The sequence below is a fragment of the Oncorhynchus gorbuscha genome, unplaced genomic scaffold (genome assembly GCF_021184085.1).
Source record: "Oncorhynchus gorbuscha isolate QuinsamMale2020 ecotype Even-year unplaced genomic scaffold, OgorEven_v1.0 Un_scaffold_1342, whole genome shotgun sequence".
In the NCBI taxonomy this organism is placed as follows: domain Eukaryota; kingdom Metazoa; phylum Chordata; class Actinopteri; order Salmoniformes; family Salmonidae; genus Oncorhynchus; species Oncorhynchus gorbuscha.
Window position 1 is genome coordinate 56,721 of NW_025746145.1, and position 22,280 is coordinate 79,000.

The 22,280-nt window shown below is 44.1% G+C and overlaps 1 protein-coding gene across 1 annotated transcript in view; it reads right to left on the reverse strand.

Annotated features, from left to right (window-relative positions):
* Window positions 1-22,280, reverse strand: part of LOC124022331 (disintegrin and metalloproteinase domain-containing protein 12-like) — a 102,804-nt gene that overhangs the window by 16,508 nt on the left and 64,016 nt on the right. The window contains exon 4 of the mRNA XM_046337253.1: window positions 6,745-6,823. Within this exon, the coding sequence (XP_046193209.1) occupies window positions 6,745-6,823 (79 nt within the window). The remainder of the gene's footprint in view (window positions 1-6,744; window positions 6,824-22,280) is intronic.

Consider the following 22,280-nt stretch of genomic DNA (forward strand, 5'->3'; position numbering starts at 1 on the left):
AATACCTTGCCTCTGACAAACGCTAAGCTGGCATAAAATACTGATACATGAAATGGGGGAATGAAAGGGCTCAGATTCCTCCCTCCCCCAAACTCCCTCCAGACAGGCCAATAAATTACCAATGGATCAGTCCGTCTGAGACTGATGGAAGACTGGAAGACTGGGCCAATCCAGTCTGAGTCCCACACTCCCATGAAGAGACCCAGTCACCAGGGGACTGTAGAACCCTCCAGTCTGACACTCCCATGAAGGGACCCAGTCACTAGGGGACTGTAGAACCCTCCGGTCTGAGTCCCACACTCCCATGAATGGACCCAGTCACCAGGGGACTGTAGAACCCTCCAGTATGACACTCCCATGAAGGGACCCAGTCACTAGGGGACTGTAGAACCCTCCAGTCTGAGTCCCACACTCCCATGAAGAGACCCAGTCACCAGGGGACTGTAGAACCCTCCAGTATGACACTCCCATGAAGGGACCCAGTCACTAGGGGACTGTAGAACCCTCCGGTCTGAGTCCCACACTCCCATGAATGGACCCAGTCACCAGGGGACTGTAGAACCCTCCAGTCTGACACTCCCATGAAGGGACCCAGTCACTAGGGGACTGTAGAACCCTCCAGTCTGAGTCCCACACTCCCATGAAGGGACCCAGTCACTAGGGGACCCAGTCACTAGGGGATCCTGTCACTAGGGGATCCTGTCACTAGGGGATCCTGTCACTAGGGGATCCAGTCACTAGGGGATCCAGTCACTAGGGGATCCAGTCACTAGGGGATCCGGTCACGAGGGGTTTGAGTCACTAGGGGATCCAGTTACTAGGGTACTCAGTCACTAGGGGACCCAGTCACGAGGGGATCCGGTCACGAGAGGTTTGAGTCACTAGGGGATCCTGTCACTAGGGGATCCAGTCACTAGGGGATCGTGTCACTAGGGGACCCAGTCACTAGGGGGACTGGGGGAATAGCAGGGACTGGTGAGGTGATGTGGGTCGAGATGTCCCCTGCTGAGGGGGGAGGAGCTTTCGTTATGTCCCCTGCTGTGGGGGAGGAGATTTCGTTATGTCTCCTGCTGAGGGGGGAGGAGCTTTCGTTATGTCCCCAGCTGAGGGGGAGCTTTCATTATGTCCCCTGCTGAGGGGAGGAGCTTTCGTTATGTCCCCTGCTGAGAGGGGTAGGAGCTTTCGTTATGTCCACTGCTGGGGAGGAGCTTTCGTTATGTCCCCTGCTGAGGGGGAGGAGCTTTGTTATGTCCCCTGCTGAGGGGGAGGAGCTTTTCGTTATGTCCCCTGCTGAGGGAAGGAGCTTTCATTATGTCCCCTGCTGAGGGGAGGAGCTTTCATTATGTCCCCTTCTGAGGGGAGGAGCTTTCGTTAAGTCCCCTGCTGAGGGAAGGAGCTTTCATTATGTCCCCTGCTGAGGGGAGGAGCTTTCATTATGTCCCCTGCTGAGGGGAGGAGCTTTCATTATGTCCCCTGCTGAGGGAGGAGCTTTCGTTATGTTCCCTGCTGAGGGGAGGAGCTTTCATTATGTCTCCTGCTGAGGGGAGGAGCTTTCGTTATGTCCCCTGCTGAGGGGAGGAGCTTTCATTATTTCTCCTGCTAATAGTAGGGGGATTGTTGGTCAAATCAAGTTCAGTTCACAGGGACCCCAAGCGTACCAGCCCTGTGTGTGTACTAGACTCTCAGTGGATTGCTCCCACCCAGACCCGGCCCAGTCTGGTTCATCACAGCTCCCTTATTGTGCCTGTGTTGTGGAATGTCTGTGCTGAGTGGGTTTAAACCCAGCCAGACCCGGTCCAGTCTGGTTCATCACAGCTCCCTTATTGTGCCTGTGTTGTGGAATGTCTATGCTGAGTGGGTTTAAACCCAGCCAGACCCGGTCCAGTCTGGTTCATCACAGCTCCCTTATTGTGCCTGTGTTGTGGAATGTCTGTGCTGAGTGGGTTTAAACCCAGCCAGAGTCAGGGATAGTCTGACCCGGTCCACAGCAGGATCAACTGAAACATGATGCTCTGTGTGGAACAAATTGTCCAGGTCAATGTGTGGGTTGAACACGTACTGCATGATAGAAGCAAGATGTTCGTATTTTCATGAATGTTCCGTAAGGTTTAACCGTTTGCCATGTATCAAGTCCGTGGTTAAATTCCTCCTTTCACAGTGTTTCATCTTGTATATTTACAGTAACTTCCTCACTTTGGGAAACGTATAAAGGAACAATGGACTGGACACAGAAAGACCAAGCAAGCAGACCACATCTTCTTTGACAGACTGAACTGCCACTACCCACAATACACCTCTCCTCTCCACTGTCCCACCCCACCATAGCAGCTTCAGCAGACAGACTGAACTGTGGGTACTAGCCACTACCCACAATACACCTCTCCTCTCCACTGTCCCACCCCACCATAGCAGCTTCAGCAGACAGACTGAACTGTGGGTACGAGCCACTACCCACAATACACCTCTCCTCTCCACTGTCCCACCACAGCAGCTTCAGCAGACAGACTGAACTGATATTACAGGAGCGTCAACATTTCCTTCAGTCCGTTTTTCCTCTAAACGGAGGGACGACAACCCCTCATCCTGACAGGTTCAGGGGTTCAACAAGAGGTCTCTGATCTCCATAGAGAGAGGGAAGAACAACAGCATGGTAATAGGCATGAAGTATGCCTTGTTATTGTATGGTAATATGTATGAAGTATGCCTTGTTATTGTATGGTAATAGGAATGAAGTATGCCTTGTTATTGTATGGTAATAGGTATGAAGTAGGCCTTGTTATTGTATGGTAATAGGCATGAAGTATGCCTTGTTATTGTATGGTAATAGGCATGAAGTATGCCTTGTTATTGTATGGTAATAGACATGAAGTATGCCTTGTTATTGTATGGTAATAGGTATGAAGTATGCCTTGTTATTGTATGGTAATAGGTATGAAGTAGGCCTTGTTATTGTATGGTAATAGGTATGAAGTATGCCTTGTTATTGTATGGTAATAGGTATGAAGTATGCCTTGTTATTGTATGGTAATAGGTATGAAGTATGTCTTGTTATTGTATGGTAATAGTCATGAAGTATGCCTTGTTATTGTATGGTAATAGGTATGAACTATGCCTTGTTATTGTATGGTAATAGGCATGAAGTATGCCCTGTTATTTTAATAATAACAAGGCATGAAGTATGCCTTGTTATTGTATGGTAATAGGTATGAAGTATGCCTTGTTATTGTATGGTAATAGGTATGAAGTATGCCTTGTTATTGTATGGTAATAGGTATGAAGTATGCATTGTTATTGTATGGTAATAGGCATTAATGAAGTACGCCTTGTTGTATGGTAATAGGCATGAACTATGCCTATTTGTTTTCACATTTGTCTGTTAGTTGCCAAGTGGTTCTATCAATCTAGGACATAGAGATGACTTAACCCTCATAGCCTGGTTCCTCTCTAGGTTTCTTCCTAGGTTTTAGCCTTTATAAGGAGATTTTAATAGCCACCGCACTTCTACACCTGCATTGCATGCTGGTTTGGGGTTTTAGGCTGGGTTTCTGTACAGCACTTTGAGATATCAGCTGGTGTAAGAAGGACTATATAAATAAATTTTATTTGATTTGACTTAACTCCAAATTGTGAGACTCCATTAGACTTAATACTGTATTGTGAGGTTGTGAGACTCCATTAGACTTAATACTGTACTGTGATGTTGTGAGACTCCATTAGACTTAATACTGTACCGTGATGTTGTGAGACTCCATTAGATTTAATACTGTACTGTGAGGTTGTGAGACTCCATTAGACTTAATATCATACCGAGAGGTTGTGAGACTCCATTAGACTTAATACCGTACTGTGAGGTTGTGAGACTCCATTAGACTTAATACCGTACTGTGAGGTTGTGAGACTCCATTAGACTTAATACTGTACTGTGAGGTTGTGAGAATCCATTAGACTTAATACTGTACTGTGATGTTGTGAGACTCCATTAGACTTAATATCATACCGAAAGGTTGTGAGACTCCATTAGACTTAATACCGTACTGTGAGGTTGTGAGACTCCATTAGACTTAATACTGTACTGTGAGGTTGTGAGACTCCATTAGACTTGATACCGTACTGTGAGGTTGTGAGACTCCATTAGACTTAATACCGTACTGTGAGGTTGTGAGACTCCATTAGACTTAATACCGTACTGTGAGGTTGTGAGACTCCATTAGACTTAATACCGTACTGTGAGGTTGTGAGACTCCATTAGACTTAATACCGTACTGTGAGGTTGTGAGAATCCATTAGACTTAATACCGTACCGTGAGGTTGTGAGAATCCATTAGACTTAATACTGTACTGTGATGTTGTGAGACTCCATTAGACTTAATATCATACCGAAAGGTTGTGAGACTCCATTAGACTTAATACCGTACTGTGAGGTTGTGAGACTCCATTAGACTTAATACCGTACTGTGAGGTTGTGAGACTCCATTAGACTTAATACCGTACTGTGAGGTTGTGAGACTCCATTAGACTTAATACCGTACCGTGAGGTTGTGAGAATCCATTAGACTTAATACCGTACCGTGAGGTTGTGAGAATCCATTAGACTTAATACTGTACTGTGATGTTGTGAGACTCCATTAGACTTAATATCATACCGAAAGGTTGTGAGACTCCATTAGACTTAATACTGTACTGTGAGGTTGTGAGACTCCATTAGACTTAATACTGTACTGTGAGGTTGTGAGACTCCATTAGACTTAATACCGTACTGTGAGGTTGTGAGACTCCATTAGACTTAATACTGTACTGTGAGGTTGTGAGACTCCATTAGACTTAATACTGTACTGTAACGTGATGTGAGACTCCATTAGACTTAATACCGTACTGTAACGTGATGTGAGACTCCATTAGACTTAATACTGTACTGTAACGTGATGTGAGACTCCATTAGACTTAATACCGTACTGTAACGTGATGTGAGACTCCATTAGACTTAATACCATACCGTGAGGTTGTGAGACTCCATTAGACTTAATACCGTACCGTGAGGTTGTGAGACTCCATTAGACTTAATACCGTACTGTGAGGTTGTGAGACTCCATTAGACTTAATACTGTACTGTGAGGTTGTGAGACTCCATTAGACTTAATACCGTACCGTGAGGTTGTGAGACTCCATTAGACCAAATACCATACCGTGAGGTTGTGAGACTCCATTAGACTTAATACCGTACTGTGAGGTTGTGAGACTCCATTAGACTTAATACCATACCGTGATGTTGTGAGACTCCATTAGACTTAATACTGTACTGTGAGGTTGTGAGACTCCATTAGACTTAATACCGTACTGTGAGGTTGTGAGACTCCATTAGACTTAATACCGTACCGTGAGGTTGTGAGACTCCATTAGACTTAATACCGTACCGTGAGGTTGTGAGACTCCATTAGACTTAATACCGTACCGTGAGGTTGTGAGACTCCATTAGACTTAATACCGTACCGTGATGTTGTGAGACTCCATTAGACTTAATACCGTACCGTGAGGTTGTGAGACTCCATTAGACTTAATACCGTACCGTGAGGTTGTGAGACTCCATTAGACTTAATACCGTACCGTGAGGTTGTGAGACTCCATTAGACTTAATACCGTACCGTGAGGTTGTGAGACTCCATTAGACTTAATACCGTACCGTGATGTTGTGAGACTCCATTAGACTTAATACCGTACCGTGATGTTGTGAGACTCCATTAGACTTAATACCGTACCGTGAAGTTGTGAGACTCCATTAGACTTAATACCGTACCGTGAGGTTGTGAGACTCCATTAGACTTAATACCGTACCGTGAGGTTGTGAGACTCCATTAGACTTAATACCGTACCGTGAGGTTGTGAGACTCCATTAGACTTAATACCGTACCGTGAGGTTGTGAGACTCCATTAGACTCCATTAGACTTAATACCGTACCGTGAGGTTGTGAGACTCCATTAGACTTAATACCGTACTGTGAGGTTGTGAGACTCCATTAGACTCCATTAGACTTAATACCGTACTGTGATGTTGTGAGACTCCATTAGACTTAATACCGTACCGTGAGGTTGTGAGACTCCATTAGACTTAATACCGTACCGTGAGGTTGTGAGACTCCATTAGACTCCATTAGACTTAATACCGTACCGTGATGTTGTGAGACTCCATTAGACTTAATACCCACCGTGATGTTGTGAGACTCCATTAGACTTAATACCGTACCGTGATGTTGTGAGACTCCATTAGACTTAATACCGTACTGTGAGGTTGTGAGACTCCATTAGACTCCATTAGACTTAATACCGTACCGTGATGTTGTGAGACTCCATTAGACTTAATACCGTACCGTGAGGTTGTGAGACTCCATTAGACTTAATACCGTACCGTGAGGTTGTGAGACTCCATTAGACTCCATTAGACTTAATACCGTACCGTGAGGTTGTGAGACTCCATTAGACTCCATTAGACTTAATACCGTACCGTGAGGTTGTGAGACTCCATTAGACTTAATACCGTACCGTGAGGTTGTGAGACTCCATTAGACTTAATACCGTACCGTGAGGTTGTGAGACTCCATTAGACTTAATACCGTACCGTGAGGTTGTGAGACTCCATGAGACTCCATTAGACTTAATACCGTACCGTGAGGTTGTGAGACTCCATGAGACTCCATTAGACTTAATACCGTACCGTGATGTTGTGAGACTCCATTAGACTTAATACCGTACCGTGAGGTTGTGAGAGCCGGTGACCGCGCTGCCATCTTTCAGGTAGTGTGTTTCTGTGTAGTGACTGGCAAACAGACCACTAGAAATAAGACACAAAAAGAGCAAGAGTTAAAAGAAGGGAATCTCAAAGAGCACAGATCATCGTGAGGGACACATTTAGAGAGAGGCCTGGGAGGAGTGAGAGGAGAGCAGGCAGGGAGGGGAGAGAGAGGAGAGAGGGCAGAGAGAGGGCTGGGAGGGGTGGAGAGAGGGATGGGAGGGGAGAGAGGAGAGAGGGCTGGGAGGGGAGAGAGGGCTGGGAGGGAGGAGAGAGGGATGGGAGGGAGGAGAGAGGGTTGGGACGGGAGAGAGAGGAGAGAGGGCTGGGGGGAGAGAGGGCTGGGAGGGAGGAGAGAGGGATGGGAGGGAGGAGAGAGGGTTGGGACGGGGAGAGAGGAGAGAGGGCTGGGAGGGGAGAGAGGGCTGGGAGGGAGGAGAGAGGGATGGGAGGGAGGAGAGAGGGTTGGGACGGGAGAGAGAGGAGAGAGGGCTGGGAGGGGAGAGAGGGCTGGGAGGGAGGAGAGAGGGATGGGAGGGAGGGAGAGAGAGGGATGGGAGGGGAGCGAGAGAGAGGAGAGAGGGCTGGGAGGGGAGAGAGGGCTGGGAGGGCGAGAGAGGGAGGGGAGGGGAGGGGAGAGAGAGGAGAGAGGGCTGAGAGGGAGGAGAGGGCTGGGAGGGAGGAGAGAGGGATGGGAGGGGAGAGAGAGGAGAGAGGGCTGAGAGGGAGGACAGAGCTGAGAGGGAGGAGAGGGGAGAGAGGGCTGGGAGGTGAGAGAGAGGGAGGGAGGGACCAGCAGCAGGGGTAGATCCTGGAACTACTATGAGCTCACAAAACACTGGGAACCCTGATGAGTTGATTATTACAGCGTGGTGTGTGTGTGTGTGTGTGTGTGTGTGTGTGTGTGTGTGTGTGTGTGTGTGTGTGTGTGTGTGTGTGTGTGTGTGTGTGTGTGTGTGTGTGTGTGTGTGTGTGTGTGTGTGTGTGTGTGTGTGTGTGTGTGTGTGTGTGTGTGTGTGTGTGTGTGTGTGTGTGTGTGGTGTGTGTGTGCGTGCGTGCGTGTGTGCTTGTGTTTGTGTGTGTGTGTGTGTGTGTGGGGGGTGTGCGTGCGTGTGTGTGTGGGGGGTGTTTGTGTGTGTGTGTGTGTGTGTGTGTGTGTGTGTGTGTGTGTGTGTGTTTGTGTGTGTGTGTGTGTGTGTGTGTGTGTGTGTGTGTGTGTGTGTGTGTGACCTCAGGACAGCCAGATGAGGAACACCCATCACAAACAGCTTGAGAGTCTTCCTGACCTCACTGCTAGGACTGTTAGAGTAGATCCTGGAGTCTGGCCCTTGTCGGGAACATGATGTTTCCTGGACCCTGCATTCATAACCCACAAAACAAACCACAGAACTGGCAGTGATCCCCCCCGGATCAAAGCCAGGCTGGAAAGAGCAGAAAAAAGTCCAATCGAATCAAATGAAGTTGTTTTAATTAGTTTCAACGCTCTGACTCAGAAACAGAAACTCAACGTCAATGGACTATAAGAATAACAAGGTATCAATAAATTGTAATGATTATGGAAAACCATCACCCAACCATTCACACAGACAAACACCAGCTCCCCTGACCCAGTGGGTCACCTGTTCATCTATAGGAAGGAGGGCAAACAGACTCCGTCTATGAGAACACAAGCAGAGAAAGCAGATCGATGGCACTCAGACTGCGGACGGTGATTTGAGTTTTTAATCCATTTGAAACACGAAGCGATGATGCATGTTTTCAAAGACTGAATGCACACGCACACACACACACACACACGCACGCACGCACGCACGCACGCACGCACGCACGCACGCACACACACACACACACACACACACACACACACACACACACACACACACACACACACACACACACACACACACACACACACACACACACACACACTAGTTAACATTGAACTGGTTAACATAGAATAGAAGATAGTTAACATGTCCCTGGCAGATAGCAGATATAGACAGTGCTGACAGGAGACTGGGGACAATCAGGAATCACATGGAGATCTCAAACTGAGTCATGACTTTAGAACCTTCTGGATTTGGAGATCTCAAACTGAGTCATGACTTTAGAACCTTCTTCACATGGAGATCTCAAACTGACACATGACTTTAGAACCTTCTTCACATGGAGATCTCAAACTGAGTCATGACTTTAGAACCTTCTGGATATGGAGATCTCAAACTGAGTCATGACTTTAGAACCTTCTGGATATGATTTGGACGAGCGATAAAAAATTGTCCCCAGAAACAGAAATTTGTTTCAACTGAAAATAATCCAACATTGTTCGACATTGCCAGACGCTAGTCCGTGGCCACAGCACACTGCCTGTCTGCAGTAATGACAGGATTTATTGTAAGCCTTATCTAAACGAAATACATTCTCATAATCAACGCCATGAGACATCCTTTTTCAGCAATATAAAAGTTATGGATTTTTCTACATTGGAGGCAGAATGCCTCAACATCACGCCAGTTGACTTACACCGTATCTGACACAGTGGATTTTCCTGAACTCTTCAGAACTCAGAGGGGTCCTTTAGAACCTTTCCGACATTAAAAAATGTTTCTAAAAGGAAGACATAGAATCCTAAAAGGTTCTATGTAGATAATAAGGTTCTACCTCGATAAAGAGTTCTATGTAGATAATACAGTTCTACCTCTATAAAGAGTTCTATGTAGATAATTAGGTTCTACCTCTATAAAGGGTTCTGCATAGATAATAAGGTTCTACCTCTATAAAGGGTTCTGCACAGATAATACGGTTCTATCTCTATAAAGGGTTCTGCATAGATAATATGGTTCTACCTCTATAAAGGGTTCTATGTAGATAATAAGGTTCTACCTCTATAAAGGTTTCTATGTAGATAATAAGGTTCTACCTCTATAAAGGGTTCTATGTAGATAATATGGTTCTACCTCTATAAAGGGTTCTGTGTAGATAATAAGGTTCTACCTCTATAAAGAGTTCTATGTAGATAATAAGGTTATACCTCTATAAAGGGTTCTATGTAGATAATAAGGTTCTACCTCTATAAAGAGTTATATGTAGATAATAAGGATCTACCTCTATAAAGGGTTCTATGTAGATAATATGGTTCTACCTCTATAAAGGGTTCTGTGTAGATAATACGGTTCTACCTCTATAAAGAATTCCATGTAGATAATAAGGTTCTACCTCTATGAAGGGTTCTGTGTAGATAATACGGTTCTACCTCTATAAAGGGTTCTATGTGGATAATACGGTTCTACCTCTATAAAGGGTTCCATGTAGATCATACGGTTCTACCTCTATAAAGGGTTCTATGTAGATAATACGTTTCTACCTCTATAAAGGGTTCTATGTAGATAATACGGTTCTACCCCTATGAAGGGTTCTATGTGGATAATACGGCTCGACCTCTAAAAAGGGTTCTATGTAGATAATATGGTTCTACCTTTATGAAGGGTTCTATGTAGATAATAAGGTTCTACCTCTATAAAGGGTTCTATGTAGATAATACGGTTCTACCTCTATAAAGGGTTCTATGTGGATAATACGGTTCTACCTCTATAAAGGGTTCCATGTAGATCATACGGTTATACCTCTATGAAGGGTTCTGTGTAGATAATACGGTTCTACCTCTATAAAGGGTTCTATGTGGATAATACGGTTCTACCTCTATAAAGAGTTCTATGTAGATCATACGGTTCTACCTCTATAAAGGGTTCTATGTAGATAATATTTTTCTACCTCTATAAAGGGTTCTATGTGGATAACACGGTTCTACCTCTATAAATAGTTCTATGTAGATAATACGGTTCTACCTCTATAAAGGGTTCTTATTCAGGGACAAAGGCCTGGAGAATCCTTTTCCCTAAAAGCATACCTGATGCAATCTCTTTTTATCACAAAAAGTTATGGATTTTTTACGTCACCATATAGCATTCAAGTTTTCAGAAGTCTAAATATCTAATATTCTCTCCTGTTACTAGTTTTCAGAAGTCTAAATATCTAATATTCTCTCCTGTTACTAGTTTTCAGAACTCTAAATATCTAATATTCTCTCCTGTTACTAGTTTTCAGAACTCTAAATATCTAATATTCTCTCCTGTTACTAGTTTTCAGAACTCTAAATATCTAATATTCTCTCCTGTTACTAGTTTTCAGAACTCTAAATATCTAATATTCTCTCCTGTTACTAGTTTTCAGAACTCTAAATATCTAATATTCTCTCCTGTTACTAGTTTTCAGAACTCTAAATATCTAATATTCTCTCCTGTTACTAGTTTTCAGAACTCTAAATATCTAATATTCTCTCCTGTTACTAGTTTTCAGAACTCTAAATATCTAATATTCTCTCCTGTTACTAGTTTTCAGAAGTCTAAATATCTAATATTCTCTCCTGTTACTAGTTTTCAGAAGTCTAAATATCTAATATTCTCTCCTGTTACTAGTTTTCAGATGTCACGCCTTGGTCATTGTATCTTGTGTTTTGTTAATTGTTTTAATTGTATTGGGGTTTGTATTAATTGGGAGTGTGCATTATTAGGGGTGTGTCTAGTTAGGCTTGGCTGCCTGAGGCGATTCCTAATTGGAGTCAGCTGATTCTCGTTGTCTCGGATTGGGAACCGTATTTAGGCAGCCTGAGTGCGCGTTGTATTTCGTGGGTGATTGTACCTGTCTCTGTGTTAGTCACCAGATAGGCTGTAATTAGTTTCACTCATTTGTTGTTTTTGTATTTTCAGTTATTTTCATGTACCGCTATTTTCTTCATTAAAAGTCATGAGTAACCTACACGCTGCATTTCGGTCTGACTCTCTTCAAACAACAGATGAAGTTCAATACATCAGAACTCTAAATATCTAATATTCTCTCTTGTTACTAGTTTTCAGAACTCTAAATATCTAATATTCTCTCCTGTTACTAGTTTTCAGAACTCTAAATATCTAATATTCTCTCCTGTTACTAGTTTTCAGAACTCTAAATATCTAATATTCTCTCCTGTTACTAGTTTTCAGAACTCTAAATATCTAATATTCTCTCCTGTTACTAGTTTTCAGAACTCTAAATATCTAATATTCTCTCCTGTTACTAGTTTTCAGAACTCTAAATATCTAATATTCTCTCCTGTTACTAATTTTCAGAACTCTGAACTTGATGTGCAATGCTTTTTTACAGCCCATGAATTATAAAAATGCTTCCCACGTCAAACATTTAACACGTCAATATGGATGAACGTAAGTATCTAAGGTCTTTTATATGGTAATTACGCAGTGCTACAGACGTCATGTTCCTCTGGCAGTAACGTACCCAAGCGCTCTCCTTTAATCATGACTCGGAGAGAGAATGACCTACACAGACAGCCACAGTCTCCAGGAAGGTACATCCAGCCTCAATCTCCAAGAAGGTACATCGAGCCACAGTCTCCAGAAAGGTACATCCAGCCACAGTCTCCAGGAAGGTACATCCAGCCACAGTCTCCAGGAAGGTACATCCAGCCTCTGCTCTACGGGGATACATCCAGCCACAGCCTCCAGGAAGGTACATCCAGTCTCTGCTCTACGGGGATACATCCAGCCTCTGCTCTACGGGGATACATCCAGCCTCTGCTCTACGGGGATACATCCAGCCTCTGCTCTACGGGGATACATCCAGCCTCTGCTCTACGGGGATACATCCAGCCTCTGCTCTACGGGGATACATCCAGCCTCTGCTCTACGGGGATACATCCAGCCTCTGCTCTACGGGTATACATCCAGCCTCTGCTCTATGGGGATACATCCAGCCTCTGCTCTACGGGGATACATCCAGCCTCTGCTCTACGGGGATACATCCAGCCTCTGCTCTACGGGGATACATCCAGCCTCTGCTCTACGGGTATACATCCAGCCTCTGCTCTATGGGGATACATCCAGCCTCTGCTCTACGGGGATACATCCAGCCTCTGCTCTATGGGGATACATCCAGCCTCTGCTCTACGGGGATACATCCAGCCTCTGCTCTACGGGGATACATCCAGCCACAGTCTCCAGGAAGGTACATCCAGCCTCTGCTCTACGGGTATACATCCAGCCTCTGCTCTATGGGGATACATCCAGCCTCTGCTCTACGGGGATACATCCAGCCTCTGCTCTATGGGGATACATCCAGCCTCTGCTCTATGGGGATACATCCAGCCTCTGCTCTACGGGGATACATCCAGCCACAGTCTCCAGGAAGGTACATCCAGCCTCTGCTCTACGGGGATACATCCAGCCTCTGCTCTACGGGGATACATCCAGCCTCTGCTCTACGGGGATACATTCAGCCTCTGCTCTACGGGGATACATCCAGCCTCTGCTCTATGGGGATACATCCAGCCTCTGCTCTATGGGGATACATCCAGCCTCTGCTCTACGGGGATACATCCAGCCACAGTCTCCAGGAAGGTACATCCAGCCTCTGCTCTACGGGGATACATCCAGCCTCTGCTCTACGGGGATACATCCAGCCTCTGCTCTACGGGGATACATCCAGCCTCTGCTCTACGGGGATACATCTAGCCTCTGCTCTACGGGGATACATCTAGCCTCTGCTCTATGGGGATACATCCAGCCTCTGCTCTACGGGGATACATCAAACCCCTGCTGTACCTTTGATCAGGTAGTGTAGGTGTCAGTGGGATGTCATGTTGATATCATGTTGATATCATGTTGATATCAGGAAGTATAGGAGTCAGTGAGATATCATGTTGATATCATGTTGATATCAGGTAGTGTAGGAGTCAGTGGATATCATGTTGATATCATGTTGATATCAGGTAGTATAGGAGTCAGTGGATATCATGTTGATATCATGTTGATATCAGGTAGTGTAGGAGTCAGTGGATATCATGTTGATATCATGTTGATATCATGTTGATATCAGGTAGTGTAGGAGTCAGTGGATATCATGTTGATATCAGGTAGTGTAGGAGTCAGTGGATATCATGTTGATATCAGGTAGTATAGGAGTCAGTGGGATATCATGTTGATATAATGTTGATATCAGGTAGTGTAGGAGTCAGTGGGATATCATGTTGATATCATGTTGATATCAGGTAGCGTAGGAGTCATTGGGATATCATGTTGATATCAGGTAGCGTAGGAGTCATTGGGATATCATGTTGATATAATGTTGATGTCATGTTGATATCATGTTGATCAGGTAGTGTAGGAGTCAGTGGGATATCATGTTGATATCATGTTGATATCATGTTGATATCATGTTGATATCATGTTGATATCATGTTGATATCATGTTGATCAGGTAGTGTAGGAGTCAGTGGGATATCATGTTGATATCAGGTAGTGTAGGAGTCAGTGGGATATCATGTTGATATCAGGTAGTGTAGGAGTCAGTGGGATATCATGTTGATATCAGGTAGTGTAGGAGTCAGTGAGATATCATGTTGATATCAGGTAGTGTAGGAGTCAGTGGATATCATGTTGATATAATTTTGATATCAGGTAGTGTAGGAGTCAGTGTGATATCATGTTGATATAATTTTGATATCAGGTAGTGTAGGAGTCAGTATAATATCATGTTGATATCAGGTAGTGTAGGAGTCAGTGGGATATCATGTTGATATCATGTTGATATCAGGTAGTGTAGGAGTCATTGGGATATCATGTTGATATCAGGTAGTGTAGGAGTCAGTGGGATATCATGTTGATATCAGGTAGTGTAGGAGTCAGTGGGATATCATGTTGATATCAGGTAGTGTAGGAGTCAGTGGGATATCATGTTGATATCATGTTGATATCAGGTAGTGTAGGAGTCATTGGGATATCATGTTGATATCAGGTAGTGTAGGAGTCAGTGGGATATCATGTTGATATCAGGTAGTGTAGGAGTCAGTGGGATATCATGTTGATATCATGTTGATATCAGGTAGTGTAGGAGTCAGTGAGATATCATGTTGATATCAGGTAGTGTAGGAGTCAGTGGATATCATGTTGATATAATTTTGATATCAGGTAGTGTAGGAGTCATTGGGATATCATGTTGATATCAGGTAGTGTAGGAGTCAGTGTGATATCATGTTGATATAATTTTGATATCAGGTAGTGTAGGAGTCAGTATAATATCATGTTGATATCAGGTAGTGTAGGAGTCAGTGGGATATCATGTTGATATCAGGTAGTATAGGAGTCAGTGGGATATCATGTTGATATCATGTTGATATCAGGTAGTGTAGGAGTCATTGGGATATCATGTTGATATCAGGTAGTGTAGGAGTCAGTGGGATATCATGTTGATATCAGGTAGTGTGGGAGTCAGTGGGATATCATGTTGATATCATGTTGATATCAGGTAGTGTAGGAGTCATTGGGATATCATGTTGATATCAGGTAGTGTAGGAGTCAGTGTGATATCATGTTGATATAATTTTGATATCAGGTAGTGTAGGAGTCAGTATAATATCATGTTGATATCAGGTAGTGTAGGAGTCAGTGGGATATCATGTTGATATCAGGTAGTATAGGAGTCAGTGGGATATCATGTTGATATCATGTTGATATCAGGTAGTGTAGGAGTCAGTATAATATCATGTTGATATCAGGTAGTGTAGGAGTCAGTGGGATATCATGTTGATATCAGGTAGTGTAGGAGTCAGTGGGATATCATGTTGATATCAGGTAGTGTAGGAGTCAGTGGGATATCATGTTGATATCAGGTAGTGTAGGAGTCAGTGGGATATCATGTTGATATCATGTTGATATCAGGTAGTGTAGGAGTCATTGGGATATCATATTGATATCATGTTGATATCATATTGATATCATGTTGATATCAGGTAGTGTAGGAGTCATTGGGATATCATATTGATATCATGTTGATATCATATTGATATCATGTTGATATCATGTTGATATCAGGTAGTGTAGGAGTCAGTGGGATATCATGTTGATATCAGGTAGTGTAGGAGTCATTGGGATATCATGTTGATATCAGGAAGTATAGGAGTCAGTGGGATATCATGTTGATATCATGTTGATATCAGGTAGTGTAGGAGTCATTGGGATATCATGTTGATATCAGGAAGTATAGGAGTCAGTGGGATATTATGTTGATATCATGTTGATATCAGGTAGTGTAGGAGTCATTGGGATATCATGTTGATATCAGGTAGTGTAGGAGTCAGTGGGATATCATGTTGATATCAGGTAGTGTAGGAGTCAGTGGGATATCATGTTGATATCATGTTGATATCAGGTAGTGTAGGAGTCAGTGGGATATCATGTTGATATCAGGTAGTGTAGGAGTCAGTGGGATATCATGTTGATATCATGTTGATATCATGTTGATATCAGGTAGTGTAGGAGTCATTGGGATAAGATGTTCCCAATGTAAGTGCACTACTTTTGACCAAGACCCACCGTGCATTATATCGGAAATAGGGTGATATTTGGGACACACCCTCTCCCCAACCTCAGCATTGACAGAAGCATCTTCATTACCTCATTGCCATAGTTTGAATCAATAGTTATTGATCTCCCAGTCACAGCAGCAGATACGTCCCATTACACCCAGACAACAGTCTTAATTTAGGGGATTCTAGACCCAACACAAGCACACACATACCGTCCCAGGGTTGAGGATGATACATGAGAACCATCCTCATTATGTCGAGAGAGAGAGAGAGAGAGAGAGAGAGAGAGAGAGAGAGAGAGAGAGAGAGAGAGAGAGAGAGAGAGAGAGGGAGGGAGAGAAAGGAAGAGAGAGGGAGAGAAAGAGAGAAAGAGAGAGAGACAGAGAGAGAGAGAGAGAGAGAGAGAGAGAGAGCAGATCAGCAGGATCAGATCAGCTCCTGCATTTTTCAGCATACTGGATTTTACCCTCTACAACATAACCCCTACTTCAAATCAAAACTTAAAACATACAACCTGATTTTGAACGGAATTACGGAATCACCTGGAAGGTTCACAACTACCAAGGATTTTTACTCTACACAGCAAATTCTCTGGAAAACAACAGAAACCTGAAAACACCATCCAACCTGGAACTGAGTGAGTAATGCTTAGTCTGAAACTATATCTTATTTCCAAAAGCCAAGAAGAAAAATACACAACATTACTTTTATTCTGTTAAACAGCCACCAACACACTGTCATTGACACTGACCCAACTCCAGCCATTTTAATAATGGGAATTGATGGGAAATGATGTAAATATATCACTAGCCACTTTAAACAATGCTACCTTATATAATGTTACTTACCCTACATTATTAATCTCATATGCATATGTATATACTGTACTCTACATCATCGACTGCATCCTTATGTAACACATGTATCACTAGCCACTTTAACTATGCCACTTTGTTTACTTTGTCTACACACTCATCTCATATGTATATACTGTACTCGATACCATCTACTGTATGCTGCTCTGTACCATCACTCATTCATATATCCTTATGTACATGTTCCTTATCCCCTTACACTGTGTATAAGACAGTAGTTTTGGAATTGTTAGTTAGATTACTTGTTGGTTATCACTGCATTGTCGGAACTAGAAGCACAAGCATTTCGCTACACTCGCATTAACATCTGCTAACCATGTGTATGTGACAAATACAATTTGATTTGATTTGATTTGATATAAGGACTGAATTCTAACATAATTCTGCCAAGCTTGATACAGCTTCAACTAGCACTGACGTGTCAAGTGAGAGGTGTCAAAGCCCATTAGCCCAACAATGGCAGGAGAGTCAAACAGTCTACCCCAACCAAATGGAGAGGCCTTAGAAGCTCCCTCCCGCTGTTCAGAGGCAATTAAAATACAGTACCCTTTGCATGTAAAGAATGAGAAGTCAAGAAAAGATTACAAAATAAAGCTCCTTACGGAAAATCAAGAGACACTTTTTGCTGACTATTACAAAAATGGGAACATCAGCGACCTTATCTTCCACACAAACCATCCCCTGGCATGGCGCAGTGCTCTATTAGCACACTACCCCCTTGTTACGAGAGCGGGGATTAACGAGGGGTGGAAACTCAGAATACTTGATAACGAGGACTCTGAGTCAAGTAATATAAATATCTATCAGTCCGGAACAGTGATCGTACAAAGTAACCCCAAACAGTTTCAGCTGGACTTTCACCTAATCAAAGAATTAGCCCAACAGGAGAAGCTCTCCCTTGATAAAGATACCCCCACCCCGAGCGGGTCAAACCAGACCTCTTCATTATGTAACACCACAGACGAGCAACCCCCAGCGGAGAGTCAACCTCCCAGCACGGACTACCACTCCCTCATTGAAATGAAGGACAAATTCACCCAGCTGGAGGTAAGACAGGTGGAGCTGGAACAGCAGGTGATTACACTTCAGTCAGCACAGACCCAGACAACAGTCCAGCACAACAACACCCCCTTAACCAGACCCGGAGAGCTGGAGGTGGACAGAGACATATCTGCACTCTGGACTGTGGTGAGACAACTTCAACAGGAGAAAGAGCAGAATCAGGAGAAGAACAGAGCATTAGAGGAGAGGATCAGACTGCTGGTGGAGGAGAGGTTGAGGGGGATGGAGGAGAGGGTGAGGGGGATGGAGGAGAGGTTGAGGGGGGACGGCGTGTGACAGAGAACAACCCACTAGAGAGGTGGCCACCCCCACAGAGAAGCCAGCAGAACAGCCCACCCCAGCACCTGACAAAAGTTTCGACACCACAGCAGAACAGTCCACACCAGACCCTGACCATAGAGTCGACACCACAGCAGAACAGACAAATGAAGAACCACAAGCCCAGCGGCTCTCACCCCCTCTGAGCACCCCCCTGTCAGCCACCCTGATAGCCCTTCTGACAACCCCCTCACACCCACTGAGGACAAACACAAGACACAGATTGTACTACTTATGGACTCAAATGGGAAATATATAGAAGAAAAAAAACTTTTTTCCCAAACACAGTGTGTCTAAACTCTGGTGTCCAAACACCCAGCGCGCCCTCGACCTTCTGTCTGAGGACCAACTAGACTCACCCAGCCACATGATAATACACACAGGCACAAACGACCTGAGAGCACAGCAGGAAAGGGTGGCCACAGCACTGAAGGGAGTGATTGAAAAGGCTTCTTCTACTTTCCCCAACGCACAAGTGGTTATCTCCACCCTGCTACAACGAAAATACTTCCACCCTGCCACAATACAGCGGGTAAACGCAAGTATTTCCCGTGACTGTGCCTCAAAACCAAATGTTTTCCTGGCCCACTACTCCACCCTGGACTTGAACAGCCTCTATGACCAGGTCCACCTCTACAAGGCAGCAGTGCCCACCTTTGCCAGGACTCTAAAGGACATCGCCCTCAAACGTATCCCCAACACTTCACACAGGAGCAACAGATCAATAGACTCTCCACCCAGACTAGCGAGACACCCTCCCAGACCTGCAGGACCCCCCCCCCCTGGACCTACACATAGACCCACGCCAAGAGGAATTACATCCAGACCACAGTACACCCAGACACATCCACACCCTCACCCCAACCAATCAACACCCCCCCCACGTCAACCATGCCCACACCCCATTTAGGCCCCCTCAGATCAGACCTATGCCACTCCTGCCCACCCCATGCACCCCACCCCCGCAAAGAGGGCCTCAACATGGAAGCCACACATACGCCCAGGTAGTGAGCGGGCAAACAGTCCCAACCCCCACTCTCACACTCGCCCAAGACAATGGCATGTACCAGATGCTCAGCAGGCTCTGCTCACACTTACTGGCCTGAGGCCAAACCACGACCAACAACATTGGACACTCTATGGAACAAAAAGCCTTCACTATATCATCCTGGAATATCCAAGGCCTGAGGTCATCTGCCTTTGGCCTAAAGAGCAGAAACCCGGACTTCACCAAAGAAATCGGTAATACAGACATTGTCATCCTGCAAGAAACCTGGTATAGAGGAGACGGACCCACTGGTTGCCCTCTAGGTTACAGAGAGCTGGTAGTCCCATCCACCAAACTACCAGGTGTGAAACAGGGAAGGGACTCAGGGGGTATGCTAATTTGGTATAGAGCAGACCTAACTCACTCCATTAAATTAATCAAAACAGGAACATTCTACATTTGGCTAGAAATTCAAAAGGAAATTATCCTAACAGAGAAAAATGTCCTCCTGTGTGCTACCTATATCCCCCCCACTAGAATCCCCATATTTTAATGAAGACAGCTTCTCCATCCTGGAGGGCGAAATCAATCATTTCCAGGCCCAGGGACATGTACTAGTCTGTGGGGACCTAAATGCCAGAACCGGACAAGAACCTGACACCCTCAGCACACAGGGGGACAAACATCTGCCTGGAGGTGACAGCATCCCCTCCCACATATGCCCCCCCTAGGCACAACTATGACAACATAACCAACAAAAACGGGTCACAACTCCTGCAGCTCTGTCGCACGCTGGGTATGTACATAGTCAACCGTAGGCTTCGAGGGGACTCCTATGGTAGGTACACCTATAGCTCATCTCTTGGCAGTAGTACTGTAGACTACTTTATCACTGACCTCAACCCAGAATCTCTCAGAGCGTTCATAGTCAGTCCACTAACACCCCTATCAGACCACAGCAAAATCACAGTCTACTTAAACAGAGCAATACTCAACCATGAGGCATCCAAGCCAAAGGAACTGAGTAACATTAAGAAATGCTATAGCTGGAAGGACTGCAGTTTGGAAACCTACCAAAAAACAATTAGGCAACAACACATTCAATCCCTTTTAGACAATTTCCTGGGTAAAACGTTCCACTGTAATAGTGAAGGTGTAAACTTGGCAGTAGAAAATCTTAATAGTATATTTGACCTCTCAGCTTCCCTATCAAATCTAAAAATCTCAAATAGAAAACCGAAGAAAATTAACAATAATGACAAATGGTTTGATGAAGAATGCAAAAATCTAAGAAAGAAATTGAGAAACCTGTCCAACCAAAAACATAGAGACCCGGAAAACCTGAGTCTACGCCTTCACTATGGTGAATCACTAAAACAATACAGAAATACACTACGGAAAAAGAAGGAACAGCATGTCAGAAATCAGCTCAATGCAATTGAAGAATCCATAGACTCTAACCACTTCTGGGAAAATTGGAAAACACTAAACAAACAACAACACGAAGAATTATCTATCCAAAATGGAGATGTGTGGGTAAACCACTTCTCCAATCTTTTTGGTTCTATAACAAAGAATAAAGAGCAAATACATATACATGATCAAATACAGATCTTAGAATCAACTATTAAAGACTACCAGAACCCACTGGATTCTCCAATTACATTGAATGAGTTACAGGACAAAATAAAAACCCACCAACCCAAAAAGGCCTGTGGTGTCGATGGTATCCTCAATGAAATGATCAAATATACAGACAACAAATTCCAATTGGCTATACTAAAACTCTTTAACATCATACTTAGCTCTGGCATCTTCCCCAATATTTGGAACCAAGGACTGATCACCCCAATCCACAAAAGTGGAGACAAATTTGACCCCAATAACTACCGTGGAATATGTATCAACAGTAACCTTGGGAAAATCCTCTGCGTTATTATTAACAGCAGACTCGTACATTTCCTCAATGAAAACAATGTACTGAGCAAATGTCAAATTGGCTTTTTACCAAATTACCGTACAACAGACCATGTATTCACCCTGCACACCTTAATTGACAACCAAACAAACCAAAACAAAGGCAAAGTCTTCTCATGCTTTGTTGATTTCAAAAAAGCCTTCGACTCAATTTGACATGAGGGTCTGCTATACAAACTGATGGAAAGTGGTGTTGGGGGTAAAACATATGACATTATAAAATCCATGTACACAAACAACAAGTGTGCGGTTAAAATTGGCAAAAAACACACACATTTCTTCACACAGGGTCGTGGGGTTAGACAGGGATGCAGCTTAAGCCCCACCCTCTTCAACATATATATCAACGAATTGGCGCGGGCACTAGAAAAGTCTGCAGCACCCGGCCTCCCCCTGCTAGAATCCGAAGTCAAATGTCTGCTGTTTGCTGATGATCTGGTGCTTCTGTCACCAACCAAGGAGGGCCTACAGCAGCACCTAGATCTTATGCACAGATTCTGTCAGACCTGGGCCCTGACAGTAAATCTCAGTAAGACCAAAATAATGGTGTTCCAAAAAAGGTCCAGTCACCAGGACCACAAATACAAATTCCATCTAGACACTGTTGCCCTAGAGCACACAAAAAACTATACATACTTTGGCCTAAACATCAGCGCCACAGGTAACTTCCACAAAGGTATGAACGATCTGTGAGACAAGGCAAGAAGGGCATTCTATGCCATCAAAAGATACATACATTTCAACATACCAATTAGGATTTGGCTAAAAACACTTGAATCAGTCATAGAGCCCATTGCCCTTTATGGTTGTGAGGTCTGGGGTCCGCTCACCAACCAAGACTTCACAAAATGGGACAAACACCAA